Source organism: Monodelphis domestica, chromosome 7, assembly GCF_027887165.1.
Source record: "Monodelphis domestica isolate mMonDom1 chromosome 7, mMonDom1.pri, whole genome shotgun sequence".
Lineage (NCBI taxonomy): Eukaryota > Metazoa > Chordata > Mammalia > Didelphimorphia > Didelphidae > Monodelphis > Monodelphis domestica.
Window position 1 is genome coordinate 18,544,133 of NC_077233.1, and position 26,184 is coordinate 18,570,316.

Below are 26,184 nucleotides of genomic sequence, written 5' to 3' on the forward strand. Positions count from 1 at the left end.
GCATGCCTGTCCTTGGGTACTATACTGTGTCTTTTTATTTGCTTCCCTTTAATAAGAGAAAACAAAATCAATTCTAGTGAAGTGGTCAATCCTGGTGGGTGATTCCAAAAACCAATATCTCATTAGCGGCCTCTTTCAAGCTCTGCCCTAAAAGTCCCACCCTTTCATCTGACTCTCTCTCGTATGCCCCATCCTATTCAAATGTGTATCCTGGCATATTTCCTTGATGTGACTATAAGAGCCTTGAGATCAAAGACCCTTGTTTTATAGCTTTGTATCTCTAGCACCCAGCATAGTGCCCTGAGGTGCTTGAGAAAGAAATTGTTGACTTTGATTTTATGTTGGTAAGTGGAAAAATCAAAAGGAACTGGTCAGATGGTCTGTGTTAGTCTTGGGTCTCTGCTTCTTACACAATGAGTTTTCTTAAGGAAGAAAAGAATGGGGGGGGGGGGGAATCCAACCTATTGTTCCTGTGAAATGGCTTAATTTGGCAAGTGTGTACAACAGCACGTGTCCTAGAGTGGTGGTGTGCAAAGGGGAGGGGAAAGAATGGTTTCTTCATTGAGAACATGGATGAGTTTATTAATTAGGGACACATGAATTCTAAGACTTGGAATCGTTAAAGATTGAGAGGGAAATAGGGCATCGCAATGGTCTGATGGATGTTTCAGGATGAGACCATTGAATAATTAATCAATGCGGGGCACACTTGGTCAAAGTTTGTTTGAGTTTTGCCATCTGGATAGTTCCATCTGGAAACCCGGGATTCAGCTTCACGCCAGCAAACAATTGGAGCTTGACTCAGCTATGTGTTTTCCACCAAACCAGCCTATTCTGCCTAGAGCTTTTCCAGTGAGGGTTGTTTTTCCTGGAAAGATGGCCACACTTACTGGGTTGGGCCCCATTCTCTTTCTCTTATAACCAATGGACCCTGAGACCTGCCTGATAAGAGTGTCATGAAACCAAAAGGAAACTGATCCAAATTCAATTTGGATTCTCTACCTCGTGGAAAAATGATTTCATGCCTGCCCTCCCCCCTTTTTAACGGAATAAAAGGAATTCTGGTCATTTCCCTTGTTTGAACCAAGATGAGAAATGACGGAGATCGGAGTGGGGTAAAACTCACCCCATTTGGGTTTGGTTACTTAAATCCTAGCGCCAAAATGCTTCCTGCTGTGAATAATATCAACCAAGAAATAGGGTTCTTAAACCAGCTACATACAGGGGAAGAACGCTGACTCTGGAATGAGGGGAGCCTTGTTTAAACCCCAACTCTAGACCTCCTACTATCTAACCTTGACCTTTTCGAGCCTGTTTCCTCACTGTAAGATGAGGACGAGAAGGAATAAATGGTCTCTGAGGTCCCTTTCATCTCTAGACTTAGGATGTCTGGTCTTTACCTGTGATGACATTTCTCTTTCCCATATGGCTGAAATGAATGAACCTTTTTTTTTTTACATTCCTTTTCATGGAGAAGAAAAGCCTTAAAAAGAGTTGTCGTTAAGTAGAGTGAGGACATGGGTGGTCTTGGTTTTATATTTGTAATCTTAGTGCCTAACACATAATAGGATCTTTTTTTTAACCCTTACTTTCTTAGAATCGATAATAGGTAACAGTTCCAAGGCAGAGGAGAGGAAAGGACTAGGCAATGGAAGTTAAGTGACTTGCCCAAGGTCACTTAGCTAGGAAGTGTCCGAGGCCAGATTTGAACCCAAGAACCAAGACTTTTTTCTAGGTCTGGCTCTCAATCCACTGAGCTACCTCACTTCCCCAAAGAGAGGATTCTTGTCCAAAGACTGGAAGGACTAGATTGAGGCACCTTCCACTTCTGGGGTTCTGTAATGATTTGTTCAAAAGTCATCAGATTTCGCATGCTGATTTCAATTCCTCTCCTGCTAAGAGACCCAAAAAGGATGAAGTTGAGTGGCTGGAAAATGAAAGCAAATGTGACTTTGTTCCTTTCTGACTGGCAGGTGCTATCCAGAAACAGGAGATGGACACCGGCTAATTTAAGGGACAAAACCATAGCCAGGCTTGGGTTTTTTGTCTGGTGCCTCTTAAGCCATAGCCTTCAGAGGTCTTCCCCCAGAATGCAATGGTGCCGCCGTCCTGGCATGAAACCCTTGGCTTGGGATCTCAGAGAAACTTGGTTCGAATTCCACCACAGTCTCTTATGAGCTGTGTGAACTTTGGGCCTCAATTTCCTTACGCATAAAATGGGGGAAATGTGACTAGCTGACCTCCGTGTCCCCTTCCAGTTCTAAGTCTCTGGTGCCATAGAGACCAGAGAATTTTGGAAATGATAAAGAGACTTTAGGACTAATCTAGTCTGACCTAACATTTTTCTTTTTTAAAATACAAATTTGAATACAAAAAAATTCTATTCAAAGTGTTTTCTCAATAATAATAATAGGTAACGTTTGTATGTTTTGTTTGAGAAGTATTTTACTCTTTAACTCATTTGATCCTCACAACCCTGTAAAATAGGTGCTATTATTATCCTATTTTATGGAGGAGAAAACTGAGTTTGGGTTAAGTGACTTGCTCAGGGTCATATAATCAGTGTCTACATCATAATTTGAACTCAGATCTTCTAGACTCAAAGTCCTGGGCTCTGTCCATTGTGCTGTAGAGCTGCCTATTTTTTCCAATGATCAAACATTTACTTTTTCTTCTCGCTCCCAGGGAAATGAAGAAGAAAGGCATCCTTGTAACAAACATGCACAGTCCAGCAGACAAATTCTTGTGTCCCTTTCTTAGTATTTAGTCTGACCTGATCTGTTGGGAGATGGTCTTCAAAGATGACATTGATCATTGCTTTGAGAAGAGTCTCAAGTTTTTCAAAATCCTTCATTTTGGGGGTCTGCTAGGTATTTCAATGGATAGAGAGCCAGGACTGGAGACAGGAGATCCTGGGTTCAAATATGACCTAAGACACTTCCCAGCTGTGTGACCCTGGGCAAGTCACTTGACCCCCATTGCCTAACCCTGACCACTCTTCTGCCTTAGAACCAACACACAGTATTGATGCTAAGACAGAAGGTGACGGGTTTGAAAAACTCCCTTTTTACATGATGCCACCTTCTCATTTGACAAAAAATTAAGAATTTACAACTCTATGAAGGGTCATGGAACATTCTAGGACAATCCTGGAAGGTAGGCAGCACAGATATTGGAATCCCCATTTTAGAAATGATGGTGGTTAAATGATTTGTCCAGGGTCATACGTGTGGCAGAGATAAGATGCAAACCCAGGTTCTGTGATTGAGAAGACAAACGATCACTTTTCCAAAAAGGGAAAGAAATGAAGGTGGCAAACAATCGGCTAGTAAGCAGGAATTTTCCTCCTGGAGAAACTTGAGAGCACATTAGTTAAAGGGATGGTTTCTGAGTTTGGAGAAGCGACGGTCACCAAAGGCAGATCACGCTAAACTAAGCTCATTTCCTCTTTTTGGCATGAAAACCAGATGGGAAGGTCAGGGCAACTCTGGTCTAAATTTTAGCAGAGCTCTGGACAAAGTCTCTCCTATATTCCTCTTGCCCAAGTACTGTCCCCTTCTGGCTTGGCCCTTTCTTTCCAAGGTTGTTATTGGTCAGCCATGTCCAACTCTTCATGACCCCATTTGGAATCTTCTCGACTAAGATACTGGAATGGTTTGTCATTTCCTTCTCTGGCTCATTTTACAGATGGGGAAACTGAGGCAGTAATTCCTTAATATTTACTTTATAAAATGAAAGTTGGGGAAGGTATTGATTAATTAATAATTAATATTGATTAGACTCTAGGTTCAAGATAGAAAAGAGAGCAAGACAGGATCCTGAGACCTGAAGGGCAGATCTCTTTGGGATAACCAGTCTTATTTATTTCCTGGGTCATATCCTTGGCAGAGTGCTGGTCCCGCTTGTTTCCCTTCTCTTGGTTATCCTACATGGACTGCAACGTTCATTATTGGTGACGTGTTCTTCATCGTAGATATTTCTCCATCTCTGGAGATTTCATCCTTGCCATTCACCCTGGTCCTGCTCCCTCAGGACTATTGAACATCTTCGGACTACCATGAATGACTAGTTAGCTGGTGGCATAGTGTATAGAGTGATGGAGCCAGAGTCAGAAAGATCTGAATTCAAATATGACCTCAGACACTTTATCGCTGTGTGACCCTGGGCCAGCTATTTAACCTCTGTTACCCTCAGTTTCCTCATCTGTAAAATGGAGATGCTAATAGCTCCCACTGTGCAGAGGTGTTGTGAGAACCAAATGAGGTATATTTAAAAAATGCTTAGCACAGTAGGTGCTATATAAATGTCAACTATCGTATTATTGTCGTAATTATTATTCTATACAACTTTGGAACCATCATCCTAGTGGGTGAGTCAACAAGTACAAAATGTACGTGACCCAATTTATCTAGGAATCTCAGATCTGCCCTCCCACCATATAAGTAGCACCCTCTCTCAGCCCCCTTTATCCGCCTCTAGCTCTGGGAACAGTTATCAGATCAATACTCTCATTGCTTTGAGGAGGAATCAGATAGCTGAGTTGCCTCGGACTCCACTCCCCGTGTCCGTGACCCCAAAGAAAAACCTCCTTTCCTAGTCACCACCCCCTTAGATGTGCTATCTCCCTGCTATGGTGAAGGCAAGGGCTGTATCTTGCATGTATCTGCATTTTAGGCACTTAGCTCAGTGACTGTCACATAAGTACTTAATTAGCAGTTTGCATTCATTTATTCGTTCATCCATCCATTCATCCATTCATGCCAAGTATTTTCTGTGTGCTTAAGTTCTTTTAAGAATGTTTCATTTTTTAAATGTAACACGCTTTATTTAATGCCTTTAGTTTCTATATCACAATCATCGCTGGATATAGCTTTATCCTCGTGGGTCTCCCAACCATCCCTCCCAATCCCAATCTCAATCAAACCATCCCTGGTGATAAAGAATAGGAGGGATTGCCTTTGTGTCCCCAGAATATAGCACAGGACCTGGCACATAGAAATGCTTGTGGAATTGAATTGAATAAGGAAAACAAGTTAAGCAAAAGCAGTGATCCCCCCCAACCCGGAATAATGTGGGAAGCATTCAGCCCTTATAGACCTCACTTCTGATGAGTGGAGCAACATATATTTTGTTATCTATTCTTCCAGATCATTACTGGTTTTCCAGTTACTCAAAAATTTGTTGTCCTTTTAGTGATCTTTTCTTCAACACAGTTGTCTTCTTCATTGGGCAGACTGATTTTTTTTTCCTTCTTCCTTCACTCTGCATCAGTTCAGGCAAATCTTCCCATGTTTCTCTGAATTCCTCTTATTTATCAATTTGTCCTGAATGATATTCTATTGCATTGACATAACCACAGTTTGTTCGGCCATCCCCCAATTGATGGGCACCTGCTGTTCCCAATGGTTTTGCTGCCACCCCCCCCCCCCACAAATTACTGTAAATGTTTTGGTTTCTATGGGACCTTTGCTTTTGTCCTTCACTTTCTTGGGAATGGGTACCAAAGTGTGTTCTGAGTCAGAAGGAATGCCTACTTTTGGCACTATCAATTCTCAGTTTCATAGGCTCATAGATTTAGAAGGGAAATCAGATATCATCATAGTCCCACCCTCTCTTTCTACAGAGAAGGAAACTTAGGGCAAGGAAGTCTAGTGACCTGCCCAAGGTCACCTAGGTAAAAAGTCTCAGAAATTGATCTTTCAGAGAGCCATTTTCCCTCAATGGTTTATGGTCAAACTGAGTGGTTGCCATAGCTCCCAGAGCTGCTGGTGCTTAGGTTTTTTTTTGTTTTTTTTTTTAAAGAAAACAAAAAGAAGGGATTATTAAGAATCAGCCTATACTTCTAGGGCTTCTGTGACTTTTTTCTCCCTGTCTTTTTTGGAGCAAATGATCTAACAAGGCCAGTGAAGCTTCCTGTAGGCTGCAATTCAAACTCCACAGGAAAGTGATCGCTGATACCTAAAGCCTAAGAAAAGAAAAGAATGCAGTAGTCATCAACTTTTAGAGCTTGAAATATGTAAATCATGGAATCCACTCCTCTTATTTTAGGGATGAGACCCTGAGACCCTGAGAGAGGAAGTGACGTTGTTTGGATCCAACTCATTTGAGAAATTCCCTAAATTCCAGCAATACTAGGACAGATTGATGACCTCTGCAGGTCAGCATTTATTGCCAGCACTGGTCTTAGAGGATATGGTAAGGGCCCAAGGATTCCAGTCATTCAATCATAGATTCAGAGGTGAAAGGGACCTTTAGAAGCCATCTCATCTGACTTCTTATTTTACAGATGGGGAAACTGAGGTCTAGTGAAATTAACACAAAAGAAGGAATCGTTAAACATTGTAAAAAATGGTAAAAAAAAAAAGCAGTTGTAAAACAAGAGATCCAAAGTTGAAATCCCAGACCTCTGACTTCAAATACAGGTTTTTCCCCATTGTCTTCAGAAGGTAATAAGCTCAACGTCACTAAGGATAGCCCTACAGAAAATGTGAGAAGTGGGGGGAAATTTACCTCCTCTTCAGTCATCCTGTAGGCTTTCTGGAAATCAAAGATGCTGGCGGAATCCGGAACAACGGAACTGTTTATCTTCTGGCCTTGAAGCACAATCCTAAGGCAAGGAAGACTACTCAGTTACGTCTGGCTTTGCTCCATCTCTCGTTGGATACTTGGGGGTTATCTTTGTGCCTTTCAGTGGGGTTGGATAGAAGTGTGTACAGCTGGGTTTAATGGGAGGAACCTTTGGGTTGGCTGAAGCTAGTTCCTCCATGATTTTTGGCTGTGATATTGCTGACTCCAGTGCTAGGGCCATTTCCTCTATGAAGAGCTGGGAGGCTGGTGGGAGACTCCTTTTCGTCCCTATTGTCAGATGCCTGGTTCCCACAGTGACTACTTCTGCAAAGGAAATTCCCAACTCTGAAAGTCCTGAGGGGAACCAAGAAGGCTTATAAGATAGAAACAAGCTCCCGACCTCAAAACAAGAGAAATGAGACTGACTTCTTTGCCAATGGGCAAAATGGTGGATGGATGCAAGCCTCTTGAGATGTAATAGACTGTGGGACCTGGGTGGGGGATTTCCACTATCTGGGATAATCTATTTCCCCAAACTGCCTTGGAGATGGGAAGGCAGCTGGGGTTCCCAAAGAAAACTAGACTTCCTCCCCAAAAGATGAACTCTAAACACCATTTTTAGATGTCTTTACTCCAAATCTGGCTTTGACAAATTGGACAACTGAGTCCTGGTGGCTATGAGAATGATTTGTATTCCTTTCAGGATGGGTGGTCCCTGGTGGACTGGACTGACGAGGTGGTTTTCTGTTCACATATGAGAAAAGACTTTTCCTTAAACCTCTGACAAGCCACACAGAATGGATTGAGAAATGATGGTTTTCAGCTCAAATATGGGAGCAGGACCCTCTCTGTTTAAAAAGTCCTGACCTCCTCTAGAGAGGCAGCAGAAAGAACATCTGGAGGTCAGAGGACCTCGATTCAAATCCTGATTCTGTCAGTTGTGTGACTTTGGGGACTGTCCATGAATCTCCCTGGGATGAAACCTCCTCTGCAAAATGAGAGAATGGGGCCACTGGCTCCAAGTTCCTTCTAACTCAATCTATGATCCTATGACCTTTTTTCAGAAAGAGTTTGAAACAGAGGCTGGCTATTGCCTTCCCCTCGGGTAGACCAGTGGAATGCAGCAAAGAGCCCTTGGGCCCTGCAAGGAGTTGTCTGACCAAGAGCAGGAAAGCTACCTGGACAGGAAGCAGGGAGCTTTGGGCAGGACAGCAGGAGCCTTCCTTTTCTTTTTTCCTTCCTTTATGATAGATGCTGAGGCAGCAGCTTCCTGCTTTATCTCGCCCTCGACTTTCCTTCCCTTCTGGTGGCCAAAAAGCAGTAGCTTCTGGACTGTGCTTTGGGTCTTTTCCACTCTGGGTGGCCAGAAGTGATGAAATGGGCCAATCCTACACCTTGTCCTGGTCCCGCTCCAAAACAGAATTAAAAAGAGGAGGCCGGGCTTCGCAATCCGTCTCTATCTCTGGTTCACTTTGGGGTTTTTTCTTACTCTTCCTTTCCCCCCACCCCCTCTCAGCTAGGAGTCAGAAGATGGAATCACAGACACCGGCGGGGCTCAGACTTATTACAATTTCTCTTTCTTGGAGCAATGGTGGGCCTTAGGGGTTTAGGGTTGTTGGTAGGAACTCTTTTCTATGGAGTCAAAGAAGTCATTTGGGGGAAAATTTGTCCTGTCTTTGCTGAGATCAGAACTTCAGCTGATAGTCCAAGGATTTAGTAGTTTTAATTTCTTTTTAATTTAAAACCCTTATCTTCCATCTTAGAATTAATACGCTATTTGTTCTAAGGTAGAAGAGCTTTTGAGCAATGGGGGTTAAGTGACTTGTCCAGGGTCACACAGCAAGGATGTATATGATACCAGATTGGAACCCAGGCCTTCCCGTGTCTAGGCCTGGCTCTCGGTACACTGAATTGCCTCCCTGACCCTCTGCCAGTGGGTAGTTTAATTTCTATGGATTCTGTATGTTTGTCCCTCCTTCAAGGAGAAGGAGCTATAGGGGTGTATATATATAGGGGTAGTGCTTCTAGTCTACCTCATTTCTTAATGGTGGCACTCAGATCTTGACTCAGGGGACAATGGGTTTCAGTGTGGAGGGGGCCTTAGATATTGTCTAGAGCAGCCCCTAGGTTTTACAGATAAGGAGACTGAGGCAAGACAAAATTAAGGAACTGGCCCAGGGTCAGAGTCAGAAGAGAAAGGATTCTTTCCCAGGCTTTCTGCCCCCAATCCCATGCTCTTCCCACTACGCTAGCCTTGTAGCGCTTGATGTCAATTGAACAAAGATGATCCCCGAAGGTGCGGGAAAGGGGACAGCACTGAAGAAACACAAGATCCTTGCACAACAAATCTCAAGACTAAATGGGGCAAAAGGGAATCTCACAGAATGAAGATGGGCGAGTTTGTTGCCAGCCGGGATGAAGCCCAGCACCAATGGTTGGGCTTTCATCTGGACGCCTTCATCATCCCTTTAGTCTATTTAGCCTCAACCTTCTTAGACTAGGATTTTCTTGTAAAATTTCTGATTCGCTCCCTGAGATGAACTGACCATTGGAGGGCTCTCTTTGGGGGAGCCACAGGTCAGCAGGAATCGTGAGGGCTTGGGAGAGGGGTGGGAGAGGGACTGCTCGTACCTGTCATAGGCACACTTAGTGGTTCCCTTTACTGTCGTGTCTTCGTTATCCCCAATCAGCCAGACAAACTTGGGGTCCATCCGGAGTCGGATTTCCTTCCAGGACTTCTTTGGGACGTAACTACAGCCAGCATTGAAGTCTCCCATGAAGATAAAGTTCTGAAAGACACAGGCTCGTCGAGTCAAGAAGTAGAAAGATGGTGGAGACAGTTTTGCTTCTGTTTCACAACAGTCTGTGATCCCCCCACTCGATAGGAACCGACTTTCCCCCACTTCTCCTTACAAATGCAGATCAACAAAAAGAGGATGCTCCATTTAGGACGCAAACTTGCTGCAAGTCCTAGTTTGGACAGGGCACTCCTGGGGCAGAGAAACTCGTGCTGGACTTGGGGTCCGAGGGCTGGAGTTCAAACCCTAAAATCTGTCTCTTACAGCTTGTCACGGACCTCTGTTTCCTCAACTATAAAAATAAATGGATAGGACTAGGTGACCTCAGCTCTAAATCTACAACCCTATGGGGAGGACCACAAAGATGGGAATGTATCCTTTAGGACACATGGCATTTCCCCCCCTAAACTCTTACCTTATTTCTTGCAATCGATACAAATATTGGTTCCAAGACAGAAGAGGGGTAAGGGCTAGGCAATCAGGGTAAAGTGACTCGCCCAGGGTCACACAGTTAGGAACTATCTGAGGCCAGATTTGAACCCAGGTCTTCCTGATTTCAGGCTTGTTGCTCTAGCCATTGTGCTGCCTAGCTGCCCCTCACATGGTATTTCTTAAGGTGAATGTTTTCTTCAATCTCTCTTTGTATGTAAATTATGCATACATATACTTTACACACAAATACATACACATGGACATATACCTATTTAGACAAACATATATGTATAAATATGCTTATAATGTGTGAGCATACATACATTACATATGAGCCTTCCAAATCTAATAATTCCTACATCTATATAATGTTACCCATCTTTTTACAGTGTCACCCACCGGAGCCCAATGCCACCCGTGAAAGATATCCAACATGATGCCACCTACCTCTACCACCTGCCTATAATCATGCTATACCTCCCACAGCTATGCCATGTCATCCACACTTATACAATGCCACCCAGATCTATATGATGCCTCCCAAGATTGCACAATGTCACCGAGAGAGACACGAGGCCATCTACACGGATGTAGTATCACCCGGGTCTACCCAATGCCAGCATAACTCCAACAAATCTGTGCCAGGCAGGAATACACACAATCACGTGAGAGGGATACATGGTTTTTGTTTTCAAGGAGGAAGATTATGCCTAGTAATTCATTCTACCCCTTTGGAGACTCTTCATTCTGGGGGGACTTTCCCCTCAGCTTGGGTATCAGGGCACCCCTCCTCCTCCCATGGCTGCAGGGGAGAATTTCCTTACTGCATCCATCAAGGATGCGATCTTGCCTTGTATTTGGATGAATTTTGTCCTCCGTTTTAGTTTGAGTTCCGCTCATGCTGCCGGTACAGAATCTCTAAGGAACGTCGGACCTTGGCCTCGAAGATACTGTCCTCACCAAAGCTGGTGAGAGCAGCCAAAGATGGGCTCTCACCAGTACTCTAAGGAATGATGAGTTTTTCCTTCCTTCTCTTTTCCTGATCATCACCACTTTTTTTTACTTTCTCTTCTCTTTTCTAGTTCTTTCTCTTCTGCCCAACTCATCCCCTATTCTTCCGATTTCCACATCGTCCTAATACTTTCCCCTCTCCTAACAAAAAGGGGCCCAGAGACATGGCCTGTGATCCTAGAAAGGGAAGGAGGCTTAGACATGATCTTACCCATCCCCCAGAAGAGGAAGGAGCTTTACCCATCATTTGGCAAGATTCGGTTATTCTGTAGAATAGGAAAAGCATTCATTCTCTTTCCCCTTTGAACCCACCATTTCCCTAACTTTCCTTTTTCCATTTAGGACCCCAGGTTTACAATTTCAGAATCACTCAGGACTCTTCATCCTCTACCCCAAGACATCAAACCAGTTGCCCAATCTTGTGGATTCCGCTTCCTGCCTCTTGCATCCATTCCCTTCTCTCCACTTACATGGCCACCCTTTAGGTCAAATCCTCCTATCTTTAAACTACCCATTCTCCATCTAGCCACAAATGGATATTTCTACAGCATGTGATCCTCTGGCAACTGGGTCACTCCCCATCTCAAGAATCTTCAGAGGCTCCCTGTCAGCTCTATGACCAAATACAAACTCCCATTCAATATTTAAAGCCCATCACACAGAGATTAATGACCTCAGGCTTCCACTGGCGCTTTACATCCATGTAGACATCAAAGAGCTCATCGATTTCCCGAACAGATGTCTCGGGTGTCGTGTGCAGAGGGATGATCACGAAATCTGTGACAGCTTGGGAACAGAGAACAGGGACTTAGTCAAGCTTTCCCTGTCCAGGGCATAGAAACAAAGTAAAAGGAAGATGACAGTCCCCTTAAAGACCAGAATACCATGGTTTTCTCCCCAACCAGACCTATCTCCAAAGGAACAGTAGCTGACATTTCTATAATTCATTAAGGTAGCGAAATGCTTTAGTTCTGTGACTTCATTTGATGCTCAGCACCACAGAGCTGTGAAATGGGCACCATAGGTGTTAGTGAACCCATTTTACAGATGAGGGAAGCGATGTGCAGAAAAGTTACATAGCCAGTAATTGATCTTATTTCTAAAGACAGGAATAATAATAATACAGTGCTTGGGAGGAGCTTTGTGGTATAAAGAGTGGAAGACCCAGAGGTGTACAATTTGGGTTTCAGGTCTAGCTCTGCTAATTATTTCCCATGTGGTCTAAGGCAGATCTCTTCACTCTGGAGTTTTACAAAGAGAATTGTGCTGAATGATATCTCTGGTTCTCCCCCGATCTAACCTTCTATTATGCTGTAAATCTGGAGATGGTCATGAAGGGTCTTAAATTTGACGGAAGAATTTGGATTTTATTTTAGAGAGGACGAGGAAAAGTGAAGATGATGTATACAAAGGAATGTGATATGATTTAGAATATGAGAGTGGGGAGGAAGAAAAGGACCATGAGATCAGGTAAGGGAAGTGTCTGCCTTTACCGGAGGAAGGATGCTACAGGACCGAATCCTTGGGAGGATGCTTGAGGACTGAATCCTTAACCCTAAATTCAATGACATGATGAGCTATCCCTTAGATCTTGGACAAACCACTCATCAGGGATAGGCCTGATGACACCAAGGAGGGAAAGAAGAGGCCTGGGATTGAAATGGAAGAGTCCAGGGTATGATGACAATATTTTGGGGGTTCTTTTCTTGCAGTTAATCAAAAGCTTAAAAGGCCCCCTTTAAAAATTTTTGTTGGTACCCAGAATTTGCATTTCTATGGAAAGAATATGAAGGGTCTACCTATTTATGATGCTTTCAATAGAATTTTAAATATCCTCATCTTCCTCTAAAGGCCTCTCTGAAGAACTTTCGTATGAGACGCAGGAGACATTGGTATAGGACCATCCAGCATGGCATGCCCACATCAAAGAAGGCATCGTGTTCTATGAGCACCAACTGGCCTAGTCTAAAACAGGACTAGAATGGTCTCATGGTAGGTCTCCTGACCTCTCACTCTGTTGCTCCCTAATTTGGATCATTGGTGGTGATTCTTGCTAGTCTGGGCTCCTTCACTTGCAGGCAAGTCTCTGCAGAGTTCCATTGCTTGGGTTCTATCTAAGGGTGAGCTTTTCACACCGTAATGTTCCAAAATGTAAAGGAAATTCTCAGACTCATTGGTTTGGTTTTTCCCCCTTAGTCAACAAGCATTCATTAAATGCACGCTCTCTACTGTCAGGCACTGAACCAAGTCCTGGGGATGCAAAGAGAGCAAAACAATTGTTGTCCACATGGAAGTTTCCATTTGCAGGATCATGCAGTGTTTTACTTTGTGTGCAATATCATGGAAACTTTTGGTCATAGAATTTTCCACCCTAAGATAGTTATGAAGGATTTATTTTTCATTACAATCATAATTTTTAGGCCTTTGTGTCTTTATGCCATGCTTTGGGATCTTGTCTTGAATAAAGTAGGCATTTAATATATTTTTTAATCCTTACTTTCTGTTTTAGAATCAATACTAGGTGTTAGTTCCAATGGAAATCCCTCCATTGGGGTAGGTCAACAACACATTTGTAATCTAGAATCTTAGAGATTCTAGGTTCCAAGGCAGAATCATAGAAAACTTGGTTCCAAGGCAGAAAAGCAGTAAGAGATAGGCAATGAGGGTTAAGTGATTGCCCAGGGTTACACAGCTAGGTCAAATTTGAACCCAGGACCTCCAATTTCCAAGTCTGGCTCTCTCTCCACTGATCCACCTAGCTGCCCCTCTTATTAACTTTTGACAGCTCAATAACCCTGAAGTTATAATGAATTTTAGGTTAGTGGAGTCATAGCCAATCAACTCTTGAGAAAGAGTTAGTGACCAGCCAGTTCTGAGAAATAAAGCTGCTAGAAACCACATCCTTGTCATTCATAAAATTAAATTTGAATTAAATCTTAATTTGAAAAATGCATGCTCAGCCCCACCCAGATCTAGAAATGGATTGATTTTGTCCATCAGAAAAGCCTTGGAGGTTGCTCATCTGCTCTGATTAGGAGCCTTCAGAATCTAAACAAAGTAGGCTGGATTGTGGGGCATGAGAAGAGCTCCTGATTCAGAGGCAGATGGCCTGCCCACAAGACCTGACTCTTCCACTTGGCACCAATGGGAGCTTGGGCAAATCACTTCTCTCGGAGCCTTAATTTCCTCATCTGTAAAATGCAAAAGTTGAACTCTGATGTGGAAGAACCCTCCTGGCTCTAAACCTTGGACCCAATCAAGTCAATGCTCTTAGCTGGGACTCACCAGTTTGAGGGGAGTAGAACCAGACCACAAAGGGCTCTCTGGAAAAGGCATCTTCATCGCCATTCTGAGTGTCAGGATAGTGATAGCTTTTCTTCACAGACACCATATTCTTCCTAAACGAGGCAAAAAGGAAACAGTAGTTTGGCCTGATCCACTTCCATTCTTTAAAAAATCTCTTTAAAGACTGGATGATGAGATTAATGTCCTCTTTGGGGCAAAGACTCTTGGCTTTCTGGTTTGGGCTCAACTTTTACTAAACGATGACTTGGTTGTCCCACTGCTGATGCCAGATTCACTGTTCATGAATCATTAATCACCGCTTACTCTGTGAATCATTAACCAGATCTTAATTATCTCCAGGGCATCTGAGCACACTGAGAAATATGAATTATTGGCCTGTTCTCTTCTTAGCTGGCAAAATGGAGAACCACTGAAGATTACTGTTCCGTCCTTTGCCAGCCAGGAGAACCCCCAGATTTCCTCCAAGTTCGGCTCAGGCGACAAGGACTTTCCCAATCCCTGTGCTCTCTCCATCTTGAATTGCCCTATACAACGTTGGACATTCTTGGCATGTTCTCCTTTGTGTGTATCTTATTCACTCCTGTGGAATGTAAGCTCCTTGACAGCCCAGGCCATTGGGTTTCTTTGCATCCTCAGGATGAGCCTAATTCATTACACACACTAGGAGTCTAATAAATGGTGAATTGAATGGAAGAGACCAAAGACCACGATCAAACCAGCTACACAACTCTTAGGCTGGCCCAACCTCCACAAACAAACTGTTGGACCAATTACAAAATCCAACAAATCCCATAGGATGGCCAGATAGTCACTGTAATATCAACCCATTATTTATTTTACCACCTTCTTCATTTTGCAGCGGCAGTGAGGGATGCCTTGTGCGGTACCCAATAGACCTGTGACATCACTGCTTCTCTAGGCAACTCCCTCTGGGGTGCAGGTCATCCCTTTCACTGCAACTGAAAAGTGGTAAACATTTGCCTGGGGGCCCTGGGAGGCTACATGATTTGTCCAAAGTTATTCACCTCCATAAGTCCATCAGAGGCAGGACTTGAACTCGTTTTTCTGGTTTTCTGAGTTCAGCTTTTAGTCATTCCTACATGGGATCCCTGAGTCCTTGGGATACCCAGAAAACCCTGGGATTCCATCAGAGAATAATGCCTTCGCCAAATGTGTACCAAGGTCCATACTTACCTTTAGGAGATAAGTGTTCCTGAATTGCTAGAATTGATTAGAACTAAAATCTAGTGTCTGTTAATAGCCATGCCATGTTGGGATAGATCTAGGAAGATGGAGGCCATGGAAAGGACCTTGGATTTGGAGTCAGAGGGCCTGGGTTCAAATCCTGGTTTTGCTACTCACTACCTCTATGACATAACCTCTCTGTCCCTCAGTTTCTTCCTCAGTAAAGTTAGGGAATTGGACTTGATGGCCTCTACCAGTCACTTTCAACTCCAAGTCTATGATTCTCTTAAGTTTCTCAGTATTTTTGTTTGGATATCCCAAAGAGAGGTTTACAGAAGGACCAGATAAGAGAAGCACAGGATGAGAAGGGGGTGATGGGCATCGATGGTCAGAACTGGGGAGAGAATTAGCATTATGGACCTCCCAGAATCCACTGAAATATGCTCTTACCTGTAGAGAAAAGCATATTGCTCCTTGTAGGCATTTCTTCCCAGCCGGCTACTAATGATATAGTCATAGTCTTTTGTGCCTCTTCGGGATTTCCTAGGAGACAGAAAGATTTCTCATGAGCTTTGTAAGCAAATATTGTCCCACCATTAGGGCAGCTAGAGAGCACAGTGGAAAGCACACCAGACCTAGAGTCATGAAGACTTGGGTTCAAGTTTGGCCTCAGATACTTCCTAGTTATGTGGCCCTGAGAAAGTCGCTTAACCCTGATTACCTAACTCTTGTTGCTCTTGTTTTAGAATTGATAATAAGACAAAATATAAGGAAGGAAAGAAGGAAAGAAAGAAAGAAAGAAAGAAAGAAAGAAAGAAAGAAAGAAAGAAAGAAAGAAAGAAAGAAAGAAAGAAAGAAAGAAAGAAAGAAAGAAAGAAAGAAAGAAAGAAAGAAAGAAAGAAAGAAAGAAAGAAAGAAAGAAAGAAAGAAAGAAAGAAAGAAAGAAGGAAAGAGAGAGAGAGAGAGAGAGAGAGAGAGAGAGAGAGAGAGAGAGAGAGAGAGAGAGAGAGAGAGAGAGAGAGAGAGGAAGGGAAGAAGGGAAGAAGGGAAGAAGGAAGGAGCCCGCGGTTTATTATCTATCTCCTCCTTCTTAACTGCAAACCCACTGTGTGGTTTTTTTTTCCTTATCTTCCTATGTCTGAGCCTGATAACCTGGATTTTGACACGTAATCACAAGAACTGTACATAAATAAAATGTTCTAAGACTTTCAAGAGCTTTGCGTGGCCCTACAAATAAACATAGTTTCATCCAGAGTAAATTTTTTCAAAGAATCTTACAACTTTTGTGTGTCTTTTTATGCTTTTGGAAAATCCCTCTTTTGTGCTGCTGTACTATGAGCCATATATCTTAACGTGTTTTACTTACTGGTCCTCTTCTTATATATTAGTTTAAGTGAAAGGAAAAGAGCAAATATTTAATGATTGCCTCCCTTGTGCCAGGCACTGGTAAGCACTTGACAAATATTATCCCATTTCATCCTCACAACAACCCTGGGAAATGGGTGCTATTTATAGTTGAGGAAACGGAGACAGATTTGCCTGGGGTCAAACTTCTAGTAAATAACTATGGCCAAATTTGAACTCAGGTCTTCCTGACTCTAGGTCTGGTGATCTATCTGTCCCCTGAACGTAAATGCCCAGAAAGTGACATGTCTAGAAATGCTGTTATGTACAATTTGTCCAAAAAAGATCACAGACTGCCCAGGTCAGACTGTCTGGAGCGTTGGGTCCAGTCCTGATGCCACATTTTAAGAAGGATATTGATTGGCTTGAAAGGCAACCAATATGGCGAAGGGCCTTGTGAACCTTCCCAACGAGTATTCACTGAGGTGACTGGAGACGTTGGGTGGAGGTGTCTTGAAGTCCCCATTTCTAAAATGATGGAACTGGATGAGATGGCCTCTGAGGCTCCTGCCAGCTCTCTGTTTACAATGGGTTTGAGTCTCTGTCATGTAGAAGAGGAATCTAGGTTTAGAGGCAGCAAAAACTCCCTCACAGGATTACCTTTGGAGGGGGTGGAATCCTTCTCACCAGAGATCTTTCAGCACAGATTGGATGACCAACTGCCAGATATGCAGTGAAGGGGACTCTTGTTATTATCATATTACATATTACATACATGATATCATATGTTTAGATAATAAAGGCAAAGAGCTTTATGAGCCTTAATTAAATTACTATAGAAATGTTAGCTTTGTTAGACTTTCAGGTCCCTTTTGATTCTGAAATTCTGTGGTTTCGTACAAATGCCTTAAAATAATTATCATTTTGGGGGACGTGGTACCTAGGTGGCTCAGGGGATAGAGAACCAGTCCTGGAGATGAGAGGTCCTGGGTTCAAATATGGCCTCAGATGCTTCCTAGCTGTATAACCGCAGGCAAATCATTTGCCTAGCCCTTACCGCTCCTCTGCCTTGAAAACAGTCCCTAGAAGGAAGGTAAAGGTTTTTTTTCTTTCCCTTAAATCATCCTTTTAGACTCTTTTAGTGGAAATTGGCCTTCCTCCTTCTGGGCCTCATCTCCATCCCCCCAGCTACCTCTGGCTATCATCTCAACTTTGGGAGATTTTTGTTTTGTCTATGTTTGCCAAAGGCATACTGGAAACTTTCTCCCACATTGTAGGATTCCAGGTTAAAATGGCTCTTCTCTAACTTCCATCAACAGTGCAAGAAATTCAGAATTCTTTCAAAAAGCCTTCAACTTTTAGGTCCCAGGAAGGCCCCCAAAGGATGCAAGTTCTCCGCTCAGCTGTCTCCTTTATGTGCTAAGTCTCAAGAACTTTGAAGTCCCATTTGGGGGAAGGAAAAGTTCATAAGTTCATCCTTTGAGACCCCTTTGTTGCTCATGTCGAACCCAGAGTTTTGGCTTTATATTTTAAGCCAAATCCAGAACATGGCTGGGTTAGGTCATAATAAATTGCTCTCCAACATCCTGTTGATGTAAGGGAGGCTTGTTTTGAACAGCCAGGATTAGTCCAGCCTTATTTCTATGATTTGTAAGCAAATGACTCATAAATTCAATTTCCTTAGAAGGGATAGTGTAATGTACTTGAGTGAACACGTGTCCAACACAGCTGGACTCCTGTTAAGTCAAAGATGAGAAGCATTTACCCATTAGGGGATCTTGGGGAGAATGAACATGGCGGACCACTTTGGATTCGGAATTGGAAGACACACTTCTTACAGGTGAATCATCCCACTTCTTGGTTCCCTTGACTGTAGAATAAAGGGGGTGGGCTAAACAGGTCCCTGAGGTCCCTGCATGCCTCTGCCTCTGTGATCCTGTCTGAGGGTCTTGGCCCCTTCTCTTCTTTGCCCTCAGATTCCTCATCTATAAAGGGAGGAGGCTGAACTAGATCTCTAAGGGCTCTTCTGGTTCTAAATAACTCATCCTATGAGGTAGAATTGAATTACATGAAGTGATGAGAACTCGAACCCCAGCTGCCTTTCCCTTCTACCCCTGAGGACTGATCTGTGGTACCTGCCAGAGGAAGTTGCCTGCAGGAGTCTCTGGAAGGCAGTACGTGACTTTGGGCCAGAATGTCAACTTCACTATCTCAGCCCTTCTTCCTTCCTCCTTCCAAAAATCCCAGACCTCAAATGTTATTGCTGAAGCCCATCTAATCAACTCTCTCATTTTACAAATGTGGAAACTGAGTCCCCAAGAAGCCACAAGAGGAAACCTTAGCCTCTTGCCTCATCGTCCAGTGGGCTTCTGACACCTTTCCTTCCTATAGTGTTTCCCCCTTTCCTGCCTCGTCTTTTTCCTCCAATTTGGGGATTTTAACATTTGCATCTTCACAAAAAGCTTTTCTTTGGACAGAAGCATCTAAGGGGCCGTGAGCAGATGTGGGTTTCTGCCCCCACTCTCCTTCCCCATTTCAGTTCCCGTTCACCCTTGTCTGTTTTTACATGGGGGGGGGGGGGGGCAAGAACTTGTGTTTTTCTTACCCATTCAGCATTTTTATCAAGGTGGGACAAATGATGTTGCGAGAGTCCTTGATTTCCATCAGGAGCATGATGTCACAGCGCTTGATGATCTGTGGCAGGCAAAGGTAGCAGGACATCAGAGGGAGAAAGGTCAACATATCTTAAACTGGGTCGTGGCAACAATGGGAAGCCCAGCTCGACCCAGGAGAGCCCAGAAAGCCACAGTGGCAAAAGGGGAATTGAGAGGCAATACTGTGATTCTATGACTGGGATAGCGACGAGAGCCATGGATTTCCTGGGGTGAAGAACTCCTTGGTGAAGAACGTCCTACTCAAGCACGTTGGTGTCTCCTTTGACACCTCAAGACTTGCTTAGAGGGGAAGTCTAGCTCAAACCAGATTCAAATGTAAACAGGAAAGAGTGAACAAAATAAATAAAAATATGATAAAACAAAGGTGAAATTCCATTTTAAAACCAAGTCCCTCCCTCCTCAGGGAGCCGAAACCTGGCCCTTCTGACTCTGAGGTCAACTCTCCATCCACTATGTCACTTTGCATTAAGGTAACGTGGAGCTATTGAATGTTCCTGACAAAGGAGGGCCAAGTAGTAAGCGACATTTTGGGGAAATGACATGTCATTGGCAGTGATATGTAAGGACCTAGATTCAAGCCAATGCTCAACGACTTCCTACCTGCATGACACTGGCTAAGGCTCTTCACATACAAAATAAGGGAGCTGGATCTTTACAGTTGAGTCCAGCCCTGAAGCCTTGACCTTAAGTGGCTACTCTGGACAAAAGGAGAGTGATTTGTAGCCCGAGACATTAAAGAAACCCACATCTCCTTTGTTCTTCTGGTGCTGGCCAGGCTTTCTTGGGGTTTTCCAGGCAGATTTATGGCCTTGAAGTTTAGGAAATCAGGCGGTAAACATGTCGGTCCTTATACTGCCAGAGCCAATCATTTAGTATCACTCTTGTCTGTTCTTTCTATATTTATACAGTTGTTTATTTGTTTCAGTTGTGACCCCACTTGGGTCTTTTTTGGCAGAGATACTGGAGTGGTTAGCCATTTCCTTCTCCACTTCATTTTACAGATGAGGAAACTGAGGCAAAAAAGATTAAATGGCTTGCCCAGAGTCATGTAGCTAGTAAGTATCCGAGGCTGGATTTGAACTTGGGAAGATGAGGCTTCCTGACTCCAGGCACTATGGCGCCATCTAGCTGCCTTTTTTATACAGAAAGCTCCCCTATGCCAAAGAAGCCACAGATCTGGAAGGTTCTACTATGTGACACACACAAGTTTAAATGTCACATATTTAGACAACGCGACCCTTTGCCAATCAGTGCAAGCCAAATCCCGATGAGTGTGTTCAACCACGCATATCCTGTGTCGATATTTCATGTTATGGGCTTTATGTTTTCTGGTAATAATAATAAACTAACAACAATAATAACACATGCTTGTATGATGGTCTGAAATTGGCCAAGCGCTTTACATTGAAGCGTATACGTGTGGAAGCACACGTGAATACACATATTCATTATATGTACATGTAAATACATGCAGTGTCCCAGAAGATACATACAGCGTCCCAAAAGTATTAGTGAAGTCTTAATAGCTTTAAACCGTCCTAAGCCTTTTGGGACACTCCGTGTCTCATCTGAGCTTACAACAACTGGGGGGTCTGGTTAGGCACTAAAGATTGACGAACCCCCATTTTTCAGATGAACAAACTGAGGCTCAGAGATGTCTGAGGTCCCACATCTAGCATTCTCAGAGGATGGATTCCACCCCAGGCCTCGAGACTCCAAGTCCACACTCTGTCCACTCTACCCCATTGTCTCTGCTTATGAAAGGATTCCTTTCCTCACTGTAAACACATTCCTGATTTCCAAATGCCATTTCCCACCGACGATCGCTTCCCTGGGCTGCCTCCTGTTTGCCTATAGAAAAGCATCTGATTTTAAAACCAGAAACAACCCACATCTCTGCCCTGCCAGGGATGTCCGCCTGAGCTTCAGTGGGGTGGGATGGGCTCTCTTTGACCCCTGCTCCAGCTCCTACCTAGTTCACGTCTTCCCTTCCGGAGGATGTGGCTCGTGACCGTTTGGCCCAAGCTCCATTCCCTCCTCGGGATATTCCTCCCTTTTCCTGTTGGATCGTCCTCTCCTAGCTTTGGAAGCTGAGGGCAAGGCACAAACAACTGGTGGGAATCCAGAAAGGGCTCCTGCAGGGAAGGGACATCAGCTCAGAGCCTTGAAGCTGACCTGAGGATAGGGTGGTAGACTTGGACTTAAGAAGATCTTAGTTCAAATTCTGCCTCGAGTGCTTAAGTCACTTCACTGCTGTCTGCCTCAGTTTCTTCATCTGTTAAATGGAGATAATAACACCACCTACCTCCCAGGGTGGGTGTGAGGAGCAAATGAGACAATGCAGGTAAAATAGCTTGCAAATCTTAAAATACTCTCAAGAGCTGGTTATTCTAGTCATGAATGAAGGGTGCCAGGACATAAGGGTGAAGAGGGAGAGCTTTCCAGGCTGCTTGGAAGATAAGATGTTCTGATTCAGCCCCATCCCTGGACCCTAACTGCCTCCGGGCTCAGGCTCCTGAGCAGTGATGTTTGGGGACATATTTCCGTCCCAGTTCAGTTATTCTAAGTAGACAAAGCCCCCCCCCCCCCCACTCAGTCCCTGTACCTCAGCATTATGGCTCTCATGACTATATCCACTTCTATTTCCCACTGCTCCCTTTCCAGGGTTTTACATTCCAACTAGACTGGACTGGGGTAGTTGTTCCCTTGGCTTGATAGTATACAAGTCGTCCCCCTCCCCTTCCATGAATAACCTCTTTCTTCATCCTCCCACCCCATCCTCCTTCAAGGGGTCCCTCCTGCCATGGAGTCTTTTCTGATCCCCAACTATTGGTGCCCTTTCCCTCCTCAATTTTCCTTGTACTTGACTCTTTTGTGTATGCAATGAAGCCCTCTCCTCCCCAGCATCCCCAAGAAAAAGGTAAGCTCCTTGAGGGCAAGATCTATGATTTCAGTTAGTCTTCAGCACCTAGTACAGTGCCTAACATATATTAATTGTTTGTTGACATTTTCTTTTGTGGAGTAGATCGAGGGTGGCCCTTACTAGTGATGGTAAACCTTTTAGAGACTGAGTGCCTAAATGGTATCCTTCACGCTGCATGTGAACCCCCTGCCTTACCCCAGGCAGGGGAGGGAGAAAGCTCTCCCATTGGGCTACTGAGCAGAGGGGTGGGTGACATGAGAAATGTCCTCAGGTGCGTTGGAGAGCAGGAGGAGAGCAGCCCCTCCAGCACGTATGCTGTAGGTTCATCAACACAGCCTTAGACCCATGGTCTCCATCAGGAATTTGGGGTTTAATTTAAATTGAAAAATCACCTAATGGTAGAGCTGGAAGGCTCCTTGAGAGATCATCTAGTCCAATCCCTTCCTTTTACAGGTGAGGTCCCTAAAGCCCAGAGATGGTAAGTCACTGAGCCAAGGTCACACAGGTTTGACCCCACATCCTGTGACCCCTAAATGCTGGGGTCCTTCAGCCTTCCCAAGACCACACAGATAGTGGCCATCAGAAACAGGGTCATCCCTCAGGACTTCAAACTCTCCATCTGTCTCTTCCCATCATCCCATGCTTTTTCAGATACATTACAGAAGCCAACTGGTTCAGTCAAGAGGCGTAGGTGGCAAAGATCATGAATCATCAGTAAACACGTGAGGCAAAGTTTCATTTTCAGCCAGTGGGCAACATGGGAATCACGACTCTCAGGGGAATTCTGGGGCAGGTCTACCTGCTGGAGTCAGCGAGGTCCCAAGGCCCCTCCATGGGAATACTTGGGACACAAACAAGCTATTTCTCTAAAACAGAAGCTACCCAGTTGACTACAACAATGCAGAGAGAAAAAGCAAGGAGGCAAAACCTGAAACTGAATGTTACATCATTTCATTGTCCTGAAAGGGCTGAGAAAATGCCCCTCCCTCCCTCCCTCCTTCTCTCCCTCCCTCTCATCTTTGCAGAGGTGAGGAACTCTGGGTGGGGATTTTCTCCTTGGACATGTTGCTTAGTTTGGATGAATTTTTTGTCAACTCATTTTTTTTCTTTGTTACAAGGGATGACTTACTAAGTGGAGGTGGGAGGGCGGGCGGGAATATATTCAGAAATTAAGGTGGCATAAAAAAGATACCAATAGAATTTTTAAATGTTAAAAAAAAAACCCCAACAACAATCCAGCCATCAGCAACCTTTAAAGGAGATGGATAAGCAAGCAATGCTACTTCCTACCTCTGTTACCTTGGGCAAGTCACTTATTAGCTCTTTGGGTCTCCGTTGTTTCCTCATCAGTAGAGACCAGAAGAATTCCAAGGTCCCTTCTGACTCTAAATCTCTAATCCTACCCTGGATCCCTTAACCATTACTGATTAACCATTAGGGACTCCCCATTGTGAAAGAGTCCTTGTGAATTCGAGTCCTCCCCACCCAGCCCTATCAGGACTGTGCCTCTCCATTGGGCCCTTCCAAGTGTGGCTAAATCACTTGGCTAAATATTCGGACCAGATCTCACCCCAATGCCCTAGATTATCCTCGCCCATCCTTAAGGTCTCAGTTACTGTCATTGCTTAGCTGAATGTGCTGGCTTATCCAAAAGAAAAGAAAAGCCGAATGTGAAGGGAAGCAAAGGAAAGGTGACTAAAAAAGAATGGGCCAGCAAAGAATCTTCATTGGGGATGGACGGAGAGCCTGAAAAATGCTTCGGAGGCTTTCTGCATTCGGATGAATCCATTTCAAGGTGAAGAGTTACTGATTAGGTCGGGCCTGGTTAAGGGAGGCATTCATTGTAGGACCGAAGGGGCCATAGAGTTCTTCTCGTCTAACTTCCTCATTTTACCAATGAGGAAACTGAGACCCAAAAAGCTATTAAGTGACTTGCCCAAGGTAACAGAGGCAAGAAGTCGTTGACTTGCATGGATGTTTGGGATCTCAGATTTGAAAGGAAACTCATTGGCCCTCTAGTCCAACCTATAATCATTCCCTTCTACAATCTCCCTCCAAATGAAACCCCCAGGATAAAAGTCCCAAAGGATTGTCCAGTCTGTGCTGGAAGATCTCCAGTGCAGGGAACCCAGGGCTCCTAAGGCAACTCACCCACCATGGTGAGGGGCCTGAGGGGGCTTCTTTGGAAAGTTTTAGCTCTTTGCTGCTTCCACCCATCATTGTTCCTTGTTCTACCCTTTGGGGACAAACAGCACAAGAGTTCCCTCTTCCACACGTGGCCCCCATTTAGGATGGGGAATGTCTTGGTATATCTCAATGACGCTAGTCTTTGCACAAAGCAGGCTGGCGCCTTCTCTGTCTACAGTCTAAAGAGGGTTGCCTGAGAGGCACTGGGAGGGTGGGGGACCCAGGTTCACATAGCCAATGTGGGTCAGGGGTCAGCCCCCTCCAAGTATTATGATTCCATTTTTCAGATGGGGTAACTCATCTCAACTGAAAGAGGTGGATCAGTTTACCCAATCTGAACCCAGGGTCTGGGATCCTTGCTCCAGACTTGGAAGAAGCCAACTACCCCTACCCCTTCCTTTGGCAAATAAGGAAACATGTTCAGAAAAGTAGAACAATTTTCTCAGGGTCACACAACAAGCAGGATTCGAACCCCAGGCAGCTCCCAACTCCATTTTCAGCACACTCGTCACTACTGGGCACTGCCACTCTGAGTGCTAGCTTCATAGAAAGGAAGGATTGGTTGAGGCAGTTATACTCGAACCCTGTTCCCTAATTTTCCTCCTTAACAGAGAGCTTGGCTTACTCCAGCTCGGCTTTTGGGTCCGAGAACTCTCCAAAGTAGAGCCGGACCATTCTCATTTAAGGCAGAGGTCTCAGGGTCCTTACCTTGACGATCACATCCATCACTTGGGAGTTGTCCCTCTTTGCTGCCCCAAAGGATCTCACGTTAAAGGAGCAAATTTTCAAGCTGTGAATGCTGCCCAGCATGAAGAGGAGCAGCAGCAGGGTGACAGGCAGCATCCTCGTCATCTTGGTGGCCTTCTCCAGCCTGAGCCCAAGATGCAGCTTGGTAAGTGAGTGCTGCTCCCAGTGTCAAGCTCTGCTGCAGCCTGCCGGCTTATATAGGGTGTAGACAGCAGGAATAACTGGCTTGCTTCCTTCCTTCCTTCTTCAAGCTTTCACTTCTCTGAAGAAAGAATTAAAGGTCATGGGCTCTTTGCCCAAAGGGATTCTTCAGCTTTTTGGCTAAGACTCATTGCAAGGCAAGCTTGTCACTGGAATTGTTTGTTTACTACATCAGGAAATCGGTTTAGTCTTCTGCCCCAACTTTGCCCATGCTGGGGGAAGAGATGTCAAATGGGGTGAGTGCCAGAGGGCCACAGCTGGCCTTAATCTCTGCGCCCAGCCACAGCTCCACCTCAGAGCTCTACGAGCCAGTGTTTCCCAACTTCTACAGACTTGAGATGCTCCCCAAGATCATCAGAAAGCTTGGGAGGCTTAGGGGGGCAAGCTGGAATACTCCTGGGGGTGGCCACTGCAGAAGCACACAGCATCCTAGCACCTGCAGCAAAGGGTTGTTGTGGGAAAGCCTAGAGACTGGAGAGAGCAGTGTATCACTCCGTGGATAAGCATTTATTGAGTGCCTACTACGTGCGGGGGAGAAAAAGGCCAAAGACAGTCAATCTCTCCTCTAGAGGAACTCCCAGGCTACCATGCAAATAGCTACGTACAGACAAGCTCCATGTAGGATAAACTGGAGAAAATCACCAGAGGGAAGGCACCAGATTTAAGGGGGGATGGAAGGGCTTCCTGGAGAAGGCAGGGTTTTAGCTGGACTTGAAGGAAGTCAGGGAAGCCAGGAGGCAGAGAGGAAGAAGGAGAGGATTGAGACCTGGGGACCAACCAGTGGACACCTGTGGAGTCAAGACATGGT

General features: G+C 44.5%; 1 protein-coding gene across 3 annotated transcripts in view; it reads right to left on the reverse strand.

Moving 5' to 3' along the window:
• Positions 1-5,105: 5,105 nt before the first annotated feature.
• Positions 5,106-26,184, reverse strand: part of DNASE1L3 (deoxyribonuclease 1 like 3) — a 58,470-nt gene continuing 37,391 nt past the window's right edge. For 2 of the 3 annotated variants that reach the window (XM_056804286.1, XM_056804287.1), the window contains 7 exons: positions 19,249-19,337; positions 15,750-15,842; positions 14,094-14,206; positions 11,482-11,594; positions 9,199-9,356; positions 6,511-6,607; positions 5,106-5,965 (listed from right to left, as the gene is read on the reverse strand). In XM_056804286.1, the coding sequence (XP_056660264.1) occupies positions 5,843-5,965; positions 6,511-6,607; positions 9,199-9,356; positions 11,482-11,594; positions 14,094-14,206; positions 15,750-15,842; positions 19,249-19,316 (765 nt within the window). In that variant the 5' untranslated portion in view covers positions 19,317-19,337 and the 3' untranslated portion in view covers positions 5,106-5,842. Of the gene's footprint in view, positions 5,966-6,510; positions 6,608-9,198; positions 9,357-11,481; positions 11,595-14,093; positions 14,207-15,749; positions 15,843-19,248; positions 19,338-25,136; positions 25,370-26,184 lie in introns of those variants that run through there. The other variant, XM_001368575.5, reaches the window with a different exon arrangement.